The sequence below is a fragment of the Bufo bufo genome, chromosome 6, assembly GCF_905171765.1.
Source record: "Bufo bufo chromosome 6, aBufBuf1.1, whole genome shotgun sequence".
Taxonomy (NCBI): domain Eukaryota; kingdom Metazoa; phylum Chordata; class Amphibia; order Anura; family Bufonidae; genus Bufo; species Bufo bufo.
Genome location: NC_053394.1, coordinates 385,492,250 through 385,509,242, shown reverse-complemented (window position 1 = coordinate 385,509,242; position 16,993 = coordinate 385,492,250). Strand labels below are relative to the sequence as shown.

Sequence of the window (16,993 nt, the reverse complement as noted above, 5' to 3'; positions counted from 1 at the left end):
GGCTTCCTTTGGTCTGATCACGCTCCTGTGTATGGCCTACTTAGGTTTCAACTGACGCCTTCCTGTCCTTTCACGTGGAGATTGAATGATAATCTTCTTAATGACCTGGTGTGTATGTCAGACATTCGTAAGGCCATCTCTGACTTTACAGATAACCACCAAACAGACCCCTCTCCCCCGCCGATTAAATGGGAAGCCCTTATAAGTGTGTGCTCAGGGGGATCTTCATATCCCATGGCGCTAGACTCAAAAGATAAAAGTCTGCAAAACTCTCCTCCCTCCTTTTACAACTCGACGGGAAAGAGGCCTCAAATAAATTGACCCCCTCCGATCAGTTGAAAGCTGATATCTCGCTTCTCCGTCAGCAAATGATCCAAATTCTAGATCAAAGAACCCTATGTCTACGTGATAAGGTCAAATTTGGATTTTTTGAATATGGCGATAAAAGTGGGAAGTGGCTTGCCAGAGCTCTGCATCCTAGGCTACCCCAGACCCAGATTTCCTCACTTACCACATCCAACAAGGGAACTGTATATGCTCCTTCCGAAATCTCATCAGAATTATAGCTTATTATAGCTCTCTTTATGACCTGAACACAGGGAGGGACCCAACGTCGGTTTCCTTTGCACAAGATACTAAAGATTATTTAGACCAATTCGGTCCTGAACGGATCCCTAACGTAGACTCTCTAGCGCTGGAGGATGACTTCTCATCCCCGGAACTAGCGGGAGTTATAAGAGAACTCAAAAATGGGAAAAGTCCTGGCCCAGATGGCCTAACCCCACGCTTCTATAAGCTTCTTATGGAGGAGCTTTCTCCCTTATTACTTGAATCTTTTAACTCCATTGCAGCGGGAACCCCTTTTCCTCCCCAAACTTTACAGGCCTATATAACGGTTATACCCAAACCTGATAAAGATCCCTCTTATTGCTCCAATTATAGGCCTATTTCTCTTTTGAACGTGGACCTAAAATTGTACGCTAAATTACTAGCCTTGCGATTACATCCCCTCATCCCGAAGTGTATTCATCAGGAACAGGTGGGTTTCGTCCCGGGCAGGGAAGCTCGTGATAGTACCCTGAAGACCTTGGGCATCATAGCTAGAGCTAGGTCTACTAGGTCTCCTCTGTGTCTGCTTTCAGTGGACGCAGAGAAGGCCTTCGACAGGGTCAACTGGGGCTTTTTAGCCCTAACCCTGGAGCGTATAGGTCTCGGTTCTAAAATGATTAAGCGTATTATGGCTCTATATTCTTCTCCCTCTGCTCAGGTAAGGGCCAATGGCCTTTTATCTACGCCTTTTGCTATTAATAATGGAACGCGCCAGGGTTGCCCCTTATCCCCCTTCCTATATATCCTGACCATGGAATCTTTGGCCAATGCTCTGCGCAATAACCAGTCTATAAAAGGGGTGAGAATTGGAACAAAGGAACATAAATTGTCCCTTTTTGCTGATGACTTGCTTCTCTACCTGTCAGACCCCAGAATAGGCCTTCCTTCGGGAATTTGAGAGATTTGGGAGACTTAGTAACTTTAAAGTAAATATCCAGAAATCCGAAATTTTGAATGTTACATTATCACACAGGGAAATTTCCCACATCAAAGAAGGATTCTCGTTTAAAGTGGCCTCTGACTCGATTCGCCATTTAGGCATTAACCTCCCTGCAAATCCCAATCACCTCTTCCAACTGAACTATAAACCATTATTGAGGAAGGTAGAAGCCTCTCTCCAGAAGTGGTCCCCCCTGCAGATTTCTTGGTTTGGTAGAATTAATGCCCTAAAGATGGACATCTAACCCAAATTCCTCTACCTGTTCCAGACTGCCCCGTGTAATATACCGAATAGATTTTTTGCCCAATTGTGGTCACTAGCCTCTAGGTTTATCTGGAATGGCACTAGGGCCAGGGTGAGTTACAGAGTTTTGTCTAGAGCGAAGAGTTTGGGGGGAGCTGGCCTACCTGACTTCGAGGCATATTTTAGGGCTTCCATTTCAAATTGTGTTCTAGATCTTGTACACAAACGTTCTCTGAAACTGTGGGTAGACATAGAACACACCCTGGAACCTCATATGGTACCTGGGATATTTTGGCTTCCTGCAGCAGCACAAAATAGCCTCTTACATACTCTTTGCTCTCCTCTACTCCAGATCCTGACTAAACTATGGGGTAGATTTGCCTCCAAAATCAAGTTAATTTCCGCTCCGGGTCCTTTGACACACATTGTGGCTCACCCTGGCCTCCCCCCCCAGATCAGGACACTACCATTCTTCTGTACAGTCCCCCCTCCCCGGACCCTAATTAGAGATATTTTTAATAGCTCGGGTCTCTTACCTCTCGGGGATCTATCACACATATTCCTAAACTCCCCGGGTCGCTGGTTTCATTACCTTCAACTCCGTAGCTTCTTGGGTTCCCTGGCTCCCGGATCGCAGTTGTCTGCCCCTCTGACAAATTTTGAAAAGCTCTGTGTTCCCAACACAGGCCCGGATCATGGTATTTCTTTGATATATGGCTTGCTGGGTGCCGGCGGGGTTGAAGACTTATCACTCGTTGAACAGATGAGAAGTGTTGGGTTTGCCTCTGGTTGGGAGAGTGAATTGACGTTCTCCCTGTCCTCTGAGCAATGGAATCGCTCCCTCTTATTTACACATAAATCATTCATGTCTTGTCGCTTACAGGAGTTGAATTATAAGATCCTTACACGTTGGTATAGGACTCCGGTTAAGTTGCACCATTTTTACCCATCGGTCACCAACACCTGTTGGCGTTGCCAAACAGAGGTTGGTTCCATGCTCCACATTTGGTGGGACTGCCCTGGGGTTGCCCCTTTGTGGCAAGACGTTTTTGCTCTGTATAATGCTCTTTACCGGTCTACTATATCTCCTTCCCCTTTGATTGCCTTGCTCTCTATATTTCCGGGCAGGATTAAACATGTCAAAAAAGGAGTACTTAGAACATTTGTTCTTTCTATGAGACAGATCATCCCACGTCAGTGGAGATCTTCGGACAGTTTGCAGAGAATTACGGGAACCCTGACAGCAATTTAGGAGCTCTTCTCGTTTCCAAACCTGGCTGGACACAGGTGATTGCACCTGGTCTACTTGATATGCTTTTGTGTCCTTACCCCTATTCCCACCCTCCTCCCTTCCCTCCCCTGTCTTTTGTTCGTCGTGTTGTGTTCTTGTCTGTCCCCCTGTCTGTGCTAGTTTAACGCTTCAGTCTGTTTCACTATGAGTTACATATTAGTAGCCCTTTGTTTAACTTGCCATTATTGAAGTAACCTAGGAATTTGACCTAAGTTCCTATTACCTTTCCTTTCAGCAGTCAAGGATCTTCAAGTCACACTTTTTGTACCTCTCATTGCTGAATCTCTCCTTAAGTATTTATTTTGTGGTAATTGTCTTCTCTGGTCCACATTGTTGCGGCCCAGGGAGTTATGTTGTTCTCTGAATCCATCTGTGCACTTTATTATATGTTTCACGTGGACTCGGAAATGGAGATATATTTTTCATACAATGTCATGGTTGCTATGTATGATTGTTTTGTTTTTTCTATATAATAAAAATAGATTCAACACTAAACTGCTGGCAACAAACGTGATTACACCCCTAAGTGAGAATGGCCAAATTGTGCCCAAAGTGTCAATATTTAGTGTGGCCACCATTATTTTCCAGCACTGCCTTAACTCTCTTGGGCATGGAGTTCACTAGAGCTTCACAGGTTGCCACTTGAATCCTCTTCCACTCCTCCATGACGACATACGTCTATTTTGAAAAGACAACCTCTGGATATGGAGCTGAGCATGTGCACTCAACTTCTCCAATGACAACGGAGAGCATCACTGCCAGGGAGAAGGTGAGCTTTTTTTTCTCTGTCTGTTTTTTTCAAATATTGCTCCTACGCCCCGCTGTGCCCCCCTGCAGTTTTTCCGCTCAGTATATTAATACTCAGCATCGGTACAGGGAGGAGGAGACGCCAGGGTTTCTCAATGTCCGTCTCCTTCTCCCTGGCTGTGACGCTCTCCGCTGTGTTTGGATCGTGGTACAGCAAGGGAGAAGGAGACGAACATTGAGAAACCCTGACGTCTCCTCCTCCCTGTACTGATGCTGAGTATTAACATACTGAGCGGAAAAACTGCAGCAGGGCGTAGGAGCGATATTTTAAAAAAACTGGCAGGGTGGCAGCATCAGCGGGGGGTACCCCGCAAGGAAAGGTATTTATCTAAACTAAAAAAATAAAAACATTAATGGTCCACTTTAACCACCGCAGCCCCCCTAGCTTAACCGCCTCCGGACCGCCTAACGCAGGATCGCGTTCCGGAGGCGGCAGCCCTGCGTACAGTCACGCATATATGCGTCATCTCGCGAGACGCGAGATTTCCTGTGAACGCGCGCGCGTTCACAGGATCGGAAGGTAAGCGAGTGGATCTCCAGCCTGCCAGCGGCGATCGTTCGCTGGCAGGCTGGAGATGTGATTTTTTTTTTAACCCCTAACAGGTATATTAGACGCTGTTTTGATAACAGCGTCTAATATACCTGCTACCTGGTCCTCTGGTGGTCCCTTTTGCTTGGATCGACCACCAGAGGACACAGGTAGCTCAGCAATATGTAGCACCAAACACCACTACACTACACCCCCCCCCCCCCCTGTCACTTATTAACCCCTGATCACCCCAGATCACCCCATATAGACTCCGTGATCACCCCCCTGTCATTGATCACCCCCCTGTCCTTGATCACCCCCTTGTAAGGCTCCATTCAGACGTCCGTATGATTTTTACGGATCCACTGATACTTGGATCGGATCCGTAAAAAACATAGGGACGTCTGAATGGAGCCTTACAGGGGGGTGATCAATGACGGGGGTGACCACCCCATGTAGACTCCCTGATCACCCCCCTGTCATTGATTACCCCCCTGTCATTGATCACCCCCCTGTAAGGCTGCATTCAGATGTCCGTATGTTTTTTACGGATCCACGGATACATGGATCGGATCCGCAAATCACATACAGATGTCTGAATGGAGCCTTACAGGGGGGTGATCACCCCATATAGACTCCCTGATCACCCCCCTGTCATTGATCACCCCCCTGTAAGGCTCCATTCAGATGTCCGTATGTTTTTTACGGATACTTGGATCGGATCCGCAAAACACATACGGACATCTGAATGGAGCCTTATAGGGGGGTGATCAATGACAGGGGGGTGATCACCCCATATAGACTCCCTGATCACCCCCTGTCATTGATCACCCCCCTGTAAGGCTCCATTCAGATGTCCGTATGTTTTTTACGGATACATGGATCGTATCCGCAAAACACATACGGACATCTAAATGGAGCCTTACAGGGGGGTGATCAATGACAGGGGGGTGATCACCCCATATAGACTCCCTGATCACCCCCCTGTCATTGATCACCCCCCTGTCATTGATCACCCCCCTGTAAGGCTGCATTAAGATGTCCGTATGTTTTTTACGGATCCACGGATACATGGATCGGATCCGCAAAACACATATGGACATCTGAATGGAGCCTTATAGGGGGGTGATCAATGACAGGGGCAGGGCGCCAATGCGCCTTAAAATTTGCAGATGGCGACAAGACTTTTTAGTCTTGTCGCCATTTGCAACTGTACCGCCGCGATCCTGCGCAGCCTAAGTTCCCTTCAGTAGCACAGTGGAGAAGGAAGGAGTCCCTCCCTCTCCACTGTGACGCGGCCGCCACTACCACCAATGGGGATATAGCAGGGAGGAGGAGGGGAGGAGCTGTCGCCACTGCGCCACCAATGAATGTAAAACATAAGTATAGGCAGCGGTATCACAGACCCGGCCTCAATAACAGGGCATGCGATCCGCGGCCATTAACCCCTCAGGTGCCCCAGATCGCATGCCCTGTTATTGAGGCCGGGTGCCGGGTCTGTGATACCGCTGCAGACAATTGTATAAAGGAGTTAGAGGACCTTTTGTGGGTCCAAAGAATATGAACTTATCAGCAGGCTGCATACAGCGGCGCCCAGGGATCTAAGTGCACTTACTATTATTCCTGGGCACCGCTCCGTTCGTCCGCTGTGGCCCCCGGTATTTTCAGCATTCAGAGGAAGGAGGAGGAGGAGGAGACGCCAGTGTCTCTCCTTCTCCCTGACAGCAGCGCTGTCCAATCGGAGCTCAGAGCCAGGGAGAAAAAAACCTCCCTGGCTCTGAGCTCTGCGCTGTGATTGGACAGCGCTGCTGTCAGGGAGAAGGAGAGACACTGGCGTCCTCCTTCCTCTGAATGCTGAAAATACCGGGGGCCACAGCGGACGAACGGAGCGGCCAATGAATGTTTAAAGAGGACCTTTCATGGGTCCAAAGAATATGTACTTAGTAGCAGGCTGCATAGAGCGGCGCCCAGGGATCTAAGTGCACTTACTATTATTCCTGGGCGCCGCTCTATGTACCCTGCTACTAAGTACATATTCTTTGGACCCATGAAAGGTCCTCTTTAAACATTCATTGGTGGCGCAGTGCACTCTCCCAAAGCCTCTTCCCCCCCCCCATTATCAGTGGCCACAAGTCCCCCCCCCATTGTTATATGGTGGCCACAGGGTCCCATCCCCTTCATTGGTGGCAGTGGCAGATTACACTGCTGGGGCTCAGATCGTTACCATGGCAGCCAGGACACTATTAAAGCCCTGGCTGCCATGTTCAGCTCCCTGCTGCTGTGTGCACAGAGCACAGGGCAGCAGGGAGAGTGTGAGATCCTATTCACCCTAGATAGATCTCTATCAGGGTGAATAGCACAAGGGATGAAAAGATCCAGGTTCTAGTCCCTAAGGGAAGAAATGGTTATTAAATAAAAAGTTAAAAAAAGAAACACCAAAATACTAAAAGTTTAAATGGCCCCCTTCCCAGTTTTACATATAAAATTTACAAACAATAAAGAATAAACATATTACATATCGCCACGTCCCAAAAAGTGTGAGCTATTAAAATATAAAAAAATATTTCCGCTCGGTGAAGGCCGTAACAGAAAAAAAAACTCTAAACCACGCAATTCGCCATTTTTAGTCACCTTGTCCCCCAGAAAATGTCCCTGGATGTGAGAGGTATGTGGTGCTGTTTTCTCCTATATGTAGTGCTGGCTCACTACTGGGACCTGCGTCTCATCTTCTCAAAGTCCTTTTTTAAAAATTATATGCATTTTAAATTTGGCGACTAAAAAATTGAATTTGGCTCCTAAATTTTTTAGTTTAGGAGCCAATGGCTCCTGGTCATTTTTTTTTTGTCTGGAGCACTGAGGGGGGTGATCACCCCATATAGACTCCCTGATCACCCCCTGTCATTGATCACCCCCCTGTCATTGATCACCCCCCTGTAAGGCTCCATTCAGACATTTTTTTGGCCCAAGTTAGCGGAAATTATTTATTTTTTTCTTACAAAGTCTCATATTCCACTAACTTGTGTCAAAAAATAAAATCTCACATGAACTCACCATACCCCTCACGGAATCCAAATGCGTAAATTTTTTTTAGACATTTATATTCCAGACTTCTTCTCACGCTTTAGGGCCCCTAGAATGCCAGGGCAGTATAAATACCCCACATGTGACCCCATTTCGGAAAGAAGACACCCCAAGGTATTCCGTGAGGGGCATATTGAGTCCATGAAAGATTGAAATTTTTGTCCCAAGTTAGCGGAAATGGAGACTTTGTGAGAAAAAAAATAAAAATAATAATTTCCGCTAACTTGTGCCAAAAAAAAAATAATTATATGAACTCGCCATGCCCCTCATTGAATACCTTGGTAACGATCTGAATACCTTGGGGTGTCTTCTTTCCAAAATGGGGTCACATGTGGGGTATTTATACTGCCCTGGCATTTTAGGGGCCCTAAAGCGTGAGAAGAAGTCTGGGATCCAAATGTCTAAAAATGCCCTCATAAAAGGAATGTGGGCCCCTTTGCGCATCTAGGCTGCAAAAAAGTGTCACACATCTGGTATCGCCGTACTCAGGAGAAGTTGGGCAATGTGTTTTGGCGTGTCATTTTACATATACCCATGCTGGGTGAGATAAATATCTTGGTCAAATGCCAACTTTGTATAAAAAATGGGAAAAGTTGTCTTTTGCCGAGATATTTCTCTTTGGAATGTGGGCCCCTTTGCCCACCTAGGCTGCAAAAAAGTGTCACACATGTGGTATCTCCGTACTCAGGAGAAGTTGGGCAATGTGTTTTGGGGTGTCATTTTACATATACCCATGCTGGGTGAGATAAATATCTTGGTCAAATGCCAACTTTGTATAAAAAAATGGGAAAAGTTGTCTTTTGCCAAGATATTTCTCTCACCCAGCATGGGTATATGTAAAATGACACCCCAAAACACATTGCCCAACTTCTCCTGAGTACGGAGATACCACATGTGTGACACTTTTTTGCAGCCTAGGTGGGCAAAGGGGCCCACATTCCAAAGAGCACCTTTCGGATTTCACCGGCCATTTTTTACAGATTTTGATTTCAAACTACTTACCACACATTAGGGCCCCTAGAATCCCAGGGCAGTGTAACTTCCCCACAAGTGACCCCATTTTGGAAAGAAGACACACCTAGGTATTCGCTGATGGGCATAGTGAGTTCATGGAAGTTTTTATTTTTTGTCACAAGTTAGTGGAATATGAGACTTTGTAAGAAAAAAATAAATAAAAAATCATCATTTTCCGCTAACTTGTGACAAAAAATAAAAAACTCTAGGAACTCGCCATGCCCCTCACGGAATACCTTGGGGTGTCTTCTTTCCAAAATGGGGTCACTTGTGGGGTAGTTATACTGCCCTGGCATTCTAGGGGCCCTAATGTGTGATAAGTAGGTAAATGACCTGTGAAATCCGAAAGGTGCTCTTTGGAATGTGGGCCCCTTTGCCCACCTAGGCTGCAAAAAAGTGTCACACATGTGGTATCGCCATATTCAGGAGAAGTTGGGCAATGTGTTTTGGGGTGTCTTTTTACATATACTCATGCTGGGTGAGAGAAATATCTTGGCAAAAGACAACTTTTGTAAGAAATAGAAGTGGGGCACTCTCTTAAGCAAAAGGGATCTTTAATACATATTAAATACAATAAATTAACAATAAAACAGATATACGGTTTTTATATAATAGCAGCTGATAATAGTAAAGACGGAAATCCTAAAAGGTTGTTAAAAATACAAAAAATCTTTTAAAAATTCATTAAATTACGGTCAGCATAAATATAGATCCCAAAAAGTACTCCAATTTTCAAATGTTCAATGTTATTCAAAACATATATTCACTCATATTCGTTTATACTTTTTCACATTTGAAATATTGAGGAGATGAGTGCTCAAAATAATTTCAGAATAAAACCAGTCTCTAATATATATCAATAAATGAGTGATTCCAAAGTTCTCATATAGTGGATAATCGCAGGCTATGGGTTAATAGGCTTGCAATTTGTGTCAAAAGCATAAGCGTATGATAGCCAAAGTTCCAAAGAGATGTAACTTTCAATGATTCATGTAGACAGTAATGTAACTGCCTTATACTTTGTATCAAATGCGTCTCGTGGCAACAGTTCCAAGCCGATATAGCTTTCAGTAGTCCATACAGACAGTATAGTAACTGCCGATGCGTGCAGCGGCGTCCCGTTGTAGTTAAGATAGAGCGATCGCTTGTATAGGATATATGCACTCTTACCCGGAGGTCTTTGAGCTGGACGGAGAGCCCTCGACTCGGCGAGTTAGGTTGATAGACTCCCGGTCTCAAGGGCTATGCTTCAGGTTTGAATTCTGGCGCCAAATGATTTGTTTGTTCCACGTGGTTTCAATATTACCAATAGCGTGGTCAGTGACGTCACTTGTCTGCGCCGCCTGCTTCATTCATAAAGCAGGCGGCGCAGGCACGTGACATCAGGGAGTTACGCTGCCGCCCGCCCGCCCGTCCTGCCTGCCGGCATTATACAGAAGAAATTAGGATATACTGTACTATTAGGAGTGAGGGGGGCATGTTTAATAACTTTTAATTCAATAATACATTTTATATTAGTATACCGGAGCGGTGGGGCGGGGCTATAGTACAGTGACCGCACCGCCACACCGCTATTGCCGGCCCCCAGCTCCTCCTCCCAGTCCCTCCCCCGGCCCCCGCTCCGTACATCGCGTCCAGTGATTTTAAACTGTCAGCATTCGCCCCATAAGACGCAGGGGCATTTTCCTCCCATTTTTGGGGAGGAAAAAGTGCGTCTTATGGGGCGAAAAATACAGTAAGTCATTCTGCAAAAATCAAACCCTCACACAACGCCACAGAAAGAAAAAAAAAAAAGTTATGGGTCTTCGGAAGTGGCAATGCAAAAACATTTTTTCTTTTAAAAAAAAAAGGGGTTTATTGCAAAAAAGTTGTCAAACGGGAAAAAAAAACTATATGGATTTGGTGTCACTGTTATCGTAGTGACCCAGAGAATAATTAAATTTATGTAATTTTTTCCAAAAAATGAACGCCATAAAATTTATAACATAAAAACGCAGTGGCAGTATTGCTGTTTTTCCCATCTCCCTACCAGAAAGAGTTAATAAAAGTTAATCAGAAAGTTATGTGTACCCCAAAATGGCGCCAATATAAACTACAATTTGTCCCGCAAAAAACAAGCCCTCAAAGCTATATAGACGGAAAAAAATTAAAAAAGTTATAACTCTTGGAACACGACGATGAAAAAAGGAAGAAAAACGCTTGGTCAGTAAGGCCCAAAACAGGCTGGTCACTAAGGGGTTAAAGGAGTTGTCTCATCTGAAACAATGGGGGCATATCACTAGGATATGTTCCCATTGTCTAATATGTGCGGGTCCAACCGATAGGACCTGCACCTATATCGAGAACAAAGCGGGTGGTGGCTGGAGGACTCTGGTCCGGCCACCACCAAGCCAAGCCAATAGCCAAGCCAGTGCTGCGCATGCACAGTGCACCCTCCACCACTTTCGGTGCTCCGTTTAGGAGATAGGTGCAGGTCCCACCGGTGGGACCCGCACCTACCAGACAATAGGGGCATATCCTGGCGAATTCCCCCCATTGTTTCAGATGAGACAACCCGTTTAATATAAATACACGGAAAAAGGAAGATGTTATGGTGTGGGCCATGCAGTTTGTTTACTTGACAGTGACAGGACTGGAGATTTGGAGAGACATCGGTGTGCACAGTGTCCTAGCTGATGTTCGGGTCACAGGATTATTCTTTGGCGCTATATGTAGTTTGTGTAATCGGGAAAGGCTGCAGGATAAGGCTACATTTACACAACAGTGAAAAATACCACACAGCTGTTTTTAAAATTAATTGAACTCAATGGCGCTATTCATGTGGCCATTTTTTTCTAAGGCGAGTGAATCGTAGTTGTGAAAAATAGGACATGTCCTATTTGTGGTCGTTTTCATTGACAGATGGACCCCATGTCAATCAATAGGACTCTTTTTTAATGGTCATTTAGACAGGAGTGCATCCATGTAATGGCCGTTTAAAATGGGTACACTAGTGGAAAATGGCCTTTTAGGGGTTAAAATAAAAATAAATTGCCTTATCTGCTTGCACACACAAGGCAGTCTCTCTTGGTGCTGAAGGACCTGTGCTACCAACGTGATGACATCACCATGCTCTCCCAGCATTATTGCTTAGAGAGTGTAGGTCATTTAGCACCAAACGAAGAGCGAATTTTCTCTACATGTGCAAGTGGATGAGAGGAGTAATTTTTTTCCCCCATAAAAACAAAACCCTGCACATTATTAACATTATCATTATTACTGATGGGGGGCCACCCTGGGGAACATTATTACTAACTGGGGCCGCTATGGGGGACATTATGTATACTGCAGGGATTGGTAATTAAATAAAAAAAATCATCCTTAAATAATGGCCGTTAAAAATTTATGCAAAACGTCCAGACGACCAAGAAAGGGATGCAAACAATGGTTAAAATATGGCCACTGAACACCAGATATTTGCCTGCTGCTGGGAAGATCATGATGTGCTCGGTATTACTTTAACTTTATTCACAGTACAGGAGCTTCACTGATGTAAAGGGGACACTAAGGGACAGCACTACTGCAGGGGGCGCACAAAGGGGGCATAACTACTGTGTAGGGGCACTTAGGGGGCATAACTACTGTTTAGAGACATCAAGAGGACATTTTACTGAGTGGGGACACTTAGGGAGCATCAGTACTGTGAAGAGGGCACTAAGGGAATTCCACTGTGAAAGGGACACTGAGGGGAGATAACTATTGTGTGGGGCACTAAGAGGGGATTAGTCGCCTCTTGTCCAGCGCTAGTAAATGTTTTATTTATATATCTTTTAAATTACTGATTGGGTGGGGGTTGCAGGGAAGTTGTTCAAGGTGGGAGCCAGCATTTTCTAGTTATGCCCATTGGTCTACTATTAGATTATGGTCTGTTTGGCCATCACTGTTTTAGTCAGTTGATATTCTAATTATGTGCCATGCTTTGTACTTTCTGTGGATTTTTTATTGTAAAAGTTATAAAGCTTCAATAAAATTTTAATGTTATTCATCAATAATAAAATGTGTTTTGTTCTTGGCAGATTACTGTACCAGGAATTTAGAGAAACATCTGGTATCTGCAGATTTTGAAGTAGATGATTGTATCACACGAGATACATTTGAAGAGCATGCCAATATTCAAGATATAACCTCATCCAATTACAGCAACAATGCATCGTTTGATTCTTTTAAACAGGTCCGATCTTCTGATTCATCACAGACTGTAACACAGAATAAAAGTCACAGAAGAAAAGCTAAACGTCAAACAGCTCACTTAAAAGAGAAGCCATTTTCATGTTCAGAATGTGGGAAATGTTTTAGCCGTAAATCAGGTCTTGATAGACATCAGAGAATTCACAGAGGGGAGAAGCCATTTTCATGTTCAGAATGTGGGAAATGTTTTAGCCGTAAATCAGGTCTTGATAGACATCAGAGAAATCATACAGGGGAGAAGCCATTTTCATGTTCAGAATGTGGGAAATGTTTTAACCAGAAATCAGATTTTGTTATACATCAGAGAAATCACACAGGGGAGAAGCTATTTTCATGTTCAGAATGTGGAAAATGTATGAACCAGAAATCACATCTAGTTATACATCAGAGAATTCACACAGGGGAGAAGCCATTTTCATGTTCAGAATGTGGGAAATGTTTTAACCGTAAATCAGATCTTGTTATGCATCAGAGAATTCACACAGGAGAGAAGCTATTTTCATGTTCAGAATGTGGGAAATATTTTAGCCGTAAATCAGGTCTTGATAGACATCAGAGAATTCACAGAGGGGAGAAGCCATTTTCATGTTCAGAATGTGGGAAATGTTTTAGCCGTAAATCAGGTCTTGTTATACATCAGAGAAATCATACAGGGGAGAAGCCATTTTCATGTTCAGAATGTGGGAAATGTTTTAACCAGAAATCAGATTTTGTTAAACATCAGAGAAATCACACAGGGGAGAAGCTATTTTCATGTTCAGAATGTGGAAAATGTATTAACCAGAAATCAGATCTAGTTATACATCAGAGAATTCACACAGGGGAGAAGCCATTTTCATGTTTAGAATGTGGGAAATGTTTTAACCGTAAATCAGATCTTGTTATACATCAGAGAATTCACACAGGAGAGAAGCTATTTTCATGTTCAGAATGTGGGAAATATTTTAGACGTAAATCAGGTCTTGTTATACATCAGAGAATTCACACAGGGGAGAAGCCATTTTCATGTTCAGAATGTGGGAAATGTTTTAACCAGAAATCAGCTCTTGTTGCACATCAGAGAATTCACACAGGGGAGAAGCCATTTTCATGTTCAGAATGTGGGAAATGTTTTAACCAAAAATCATATCTTGTTATACATCAGAAAATTCACACAGGAGAGAAGCTATTTTCATGTTCAAAATGTGGCAAATGTTTTAAGAGTAAATCAGAATTAGTTATACATCAGAGAATTCACACAGGGGAGTAGCCATTTTCATGTTCAGAATGTGGGAAATGTTTTAACCAGAAATCAGATTTTGTTTACATCAGAGAATTCACACAGGGGAGAAGCCATTTTCATGTTCAGAATGTGATATGTGTTTCAACTATAAAATATCTGTTGTTAATCATCAAAAAACCCACATATAAGAGAAGCCATCTTCATGCTTAGCCCGTTAGTGACCTCCTCCTTTATATGGTTTTATGGTGGTCACTAACTGGCTTTTTTCCTTCAGATCCTCCTTTTTACAGGGAGATAAAACAGTGCCTTGCTTTCAGTTACCAGAGGTAGCTGAGGGCTTGGCGCAATTATTGGGACCGCTGTGAGACCTCCCCAAACAAACATAGTCTCCTATAGTGAATGAATATTGGCAATCAAAGGACAGATCCAGTTAAAAGTGAAACTAAGGTTTTTTTTTATATATATATATATATATATATATATATATATATAAAGAAGAAAAAAAGGGGATGGCAGCACCGTCACAATGAAAATTAGAAAAATAGAAAAAAGGGTGCACAGGCCCAGTGTGGATAAAAGCCAATCACTGCTTGAGGAAGGCTCCTGTGTAAGAGCCGAAACGTCGCTACAGCCTTATGGGTGAATAAAGTTTGTTTTATTTTTATCCAGTGGAGTGCTGCCCTTTTTCATCTTCTATATATATATATATATATATATATATATATATATCCTCTAAACACAAATGTTTGATGAGGGGGAAGAAAATACAAAAAACAGTATTTTACCCTGCTTTGTGATCGGTATGTGGACCCTCCATTCCTGTAAAACTGCAAATACAGGGGTCTATGTGTGAAAGTCCATAAAATAGAGCTGGATTTCCACAAGAGCTGGTGTCCAGACATGTGGAAAAAGGGGCATCATTCACACTTGTAAATGGCCAGTTATTTGCAGTCAAGTGGAATGACAGATAGGATGTAACATAGTAACATAGTTTAAAAGGCTGAAAAAAGACCTTTGTCCATCCAGTTCAGCCTGTTATCCTGCAAGTTGATCCAGAGGAAGGCCTGTGAGGTAGAAGTAAATTTTCCCCACTTTAGGGGGGAAAATGTGTTCCCGACTCCAATCAGGTAATCAGAATAACTCCCTGGATCAACGACCCCTCTCTAGTAACTATAGCCTGTAATATTAATACACTCCAGAAATACATCCAGGTGCCTCTTCAACTCTTTTACTGAACTCACCATAACCACCTCCTCAGGCAGACCGTTCCATAGTCTCACTGCTCTTACTGTAAAGAATCCTCTTCTACAGGGAGTGCAGAATTATTAGGCAAGTTGTATTTTTGAGGATTAATTGTATTATTGAACAACAACCATGTTCTCAATGAACCCAAAAAACTCATTAATATCAAAGCTGAATATTTTTGGAAGTAGTTTTTAGTTTGTTTTTAGTTTTAGCTATTTTAGGGGGATATCTGTGTGTGCAGGTGTCTATTACTGTGCATAATTATTAGGCAACTTAACAAAAAACAAATATATACCCATTTCAATTATTTATTTTTACCAGTGAAACCAATATAACATCTCAACATTCACAAATATACATTTCTGACATTCAAAAACAAAACAAAAACAAATCAGTGACCAATATAGCCACCTTTCTTTGCAAGGACACTCAAAAGCCTGTCATCCATGGATTCTGTCAGTGTTTTGATCTGTTCACCATCAACATTGCGTGCAGCAGCAACCACAGCCTCCCAGACACTGTTCAAAGTGGTGTACTGTTTTCCCTCCTTGTAAATCTCACATTTGATGATGGACCACAGGTTCTCAATGGGGTTCAGATCAGGTGAACAAGGAGGCCATGTCATTAGATTTTCTTCTTTTATACCCTTTCTTGCCAGCCACGCTGTGGAGTACTTGGACGCGTGTGATGGAGCATTGTCCTGCATGAAAATCATGTTTTTCTTGAAGGATGCAGACTTCTTCCTGTACCACTGCTTGAAGAAGGTGTCTTCCAGAAACTGGCAGTAGGACTGGGAGTTGAGCTTGACTCCATCCTCAACCCGAAAAGGCCCCACAAGCTCATCTTTGATGATACCAGCCCAAACCAGTACTCCACCTCCACCTTGCTGGCGTCTGAGTCGGACTGGAGCTCTCTGCCCTTTACCAATCCAGCCACGGGCCCATCCATCTGGCCCATCAAGACTCACTCTCATTTCATCAGTCCATAAAACCTTAGAAAAATCAGTCTTGAGATATTTCTTGGCCCAGTCTTGACGTTTCAGCTTGTGTGTCTTGTTCAGTGGTGGTCGTCTTTCAGCCTTTCTTACCTTGGCCATGTCTCTGAGTATTGCACACCTTGTGCTTTTGGGCACTCCAGTGATGTTGCAGCTCTGAAATATGGCCAAACTGGTGGCAAGTGGCATCTTAGCAGCTGCACGCTTGACTTTTCTCAGTTCATGGGCAGTTATTTTGCGCCTTGGTTTTTCCACACGCTTCTTGCGACCCTGTTGACTATTTTGAATGAAACGCTTGATTGTTCGATGATCACGCTTCAGAAGATTTGCAATTTTAAGAGTGCTGCATCCCTCTGCAAGATATCTCACTATTTTTGACTTTTCTGAGCCTGTCAAGTCCTTCTTTTGACCCATTTTGCCAAAGGAAAGGAAGTTGCCTAATAATTATGCACACCTAATATAGGGTGTTGATGTCATTAGACCACACCCCTTCTCATTACAGAGATGCACATCACCTAATATGCTTAATTGGTAGTAGGCTTTCGAGCCTATACAGCTTGGAGTAAGACAACATGCATAAAGAAGATGATGTGGTCAAAATACTCATTTGCCTAATAATTCTGCACGCAGTGTATGTTTATGTACAAACCTTCTTTCCTCCAGACGCAGAGGATGTCCCCTCATCACAGTCCTGAGGATAAATAGATGATGGGAGAGATCTCTGTACTGACCCCTTTTCACATAGTCAGCCTTTTCACATGAAACAAAAAAAACTATTAAAATGACCAAAA

The 16,993-nt window shown here is 43.5% G+C and overlaps 1 protein-coding gene across 1 annotated transcript in view; it reads left to right on the top strand.

The window, feature by feature from the left end:
• LOC121003515 overlaps positions 1 to 14,379 on the top strand; it is a gene marked incomplete at its 5' end in the record, with an annotated part of 1,598,977 nt that extends 1,584,598 nt beyond the window's left edge. Inside the window, 2 exon segments of the mRNA XM_040435417.1 lie at positions 12,831 to 14,042; positions 14,045 to 14,379. Coding sequence (XP_040291351.1) covers positions 12,831 to 14,042; positions 14,045 to 14,151 — 1,319 coding nt within the window.
• Positions 14,380 to 16,993: the final 2,614 nt, after the last annotated feature.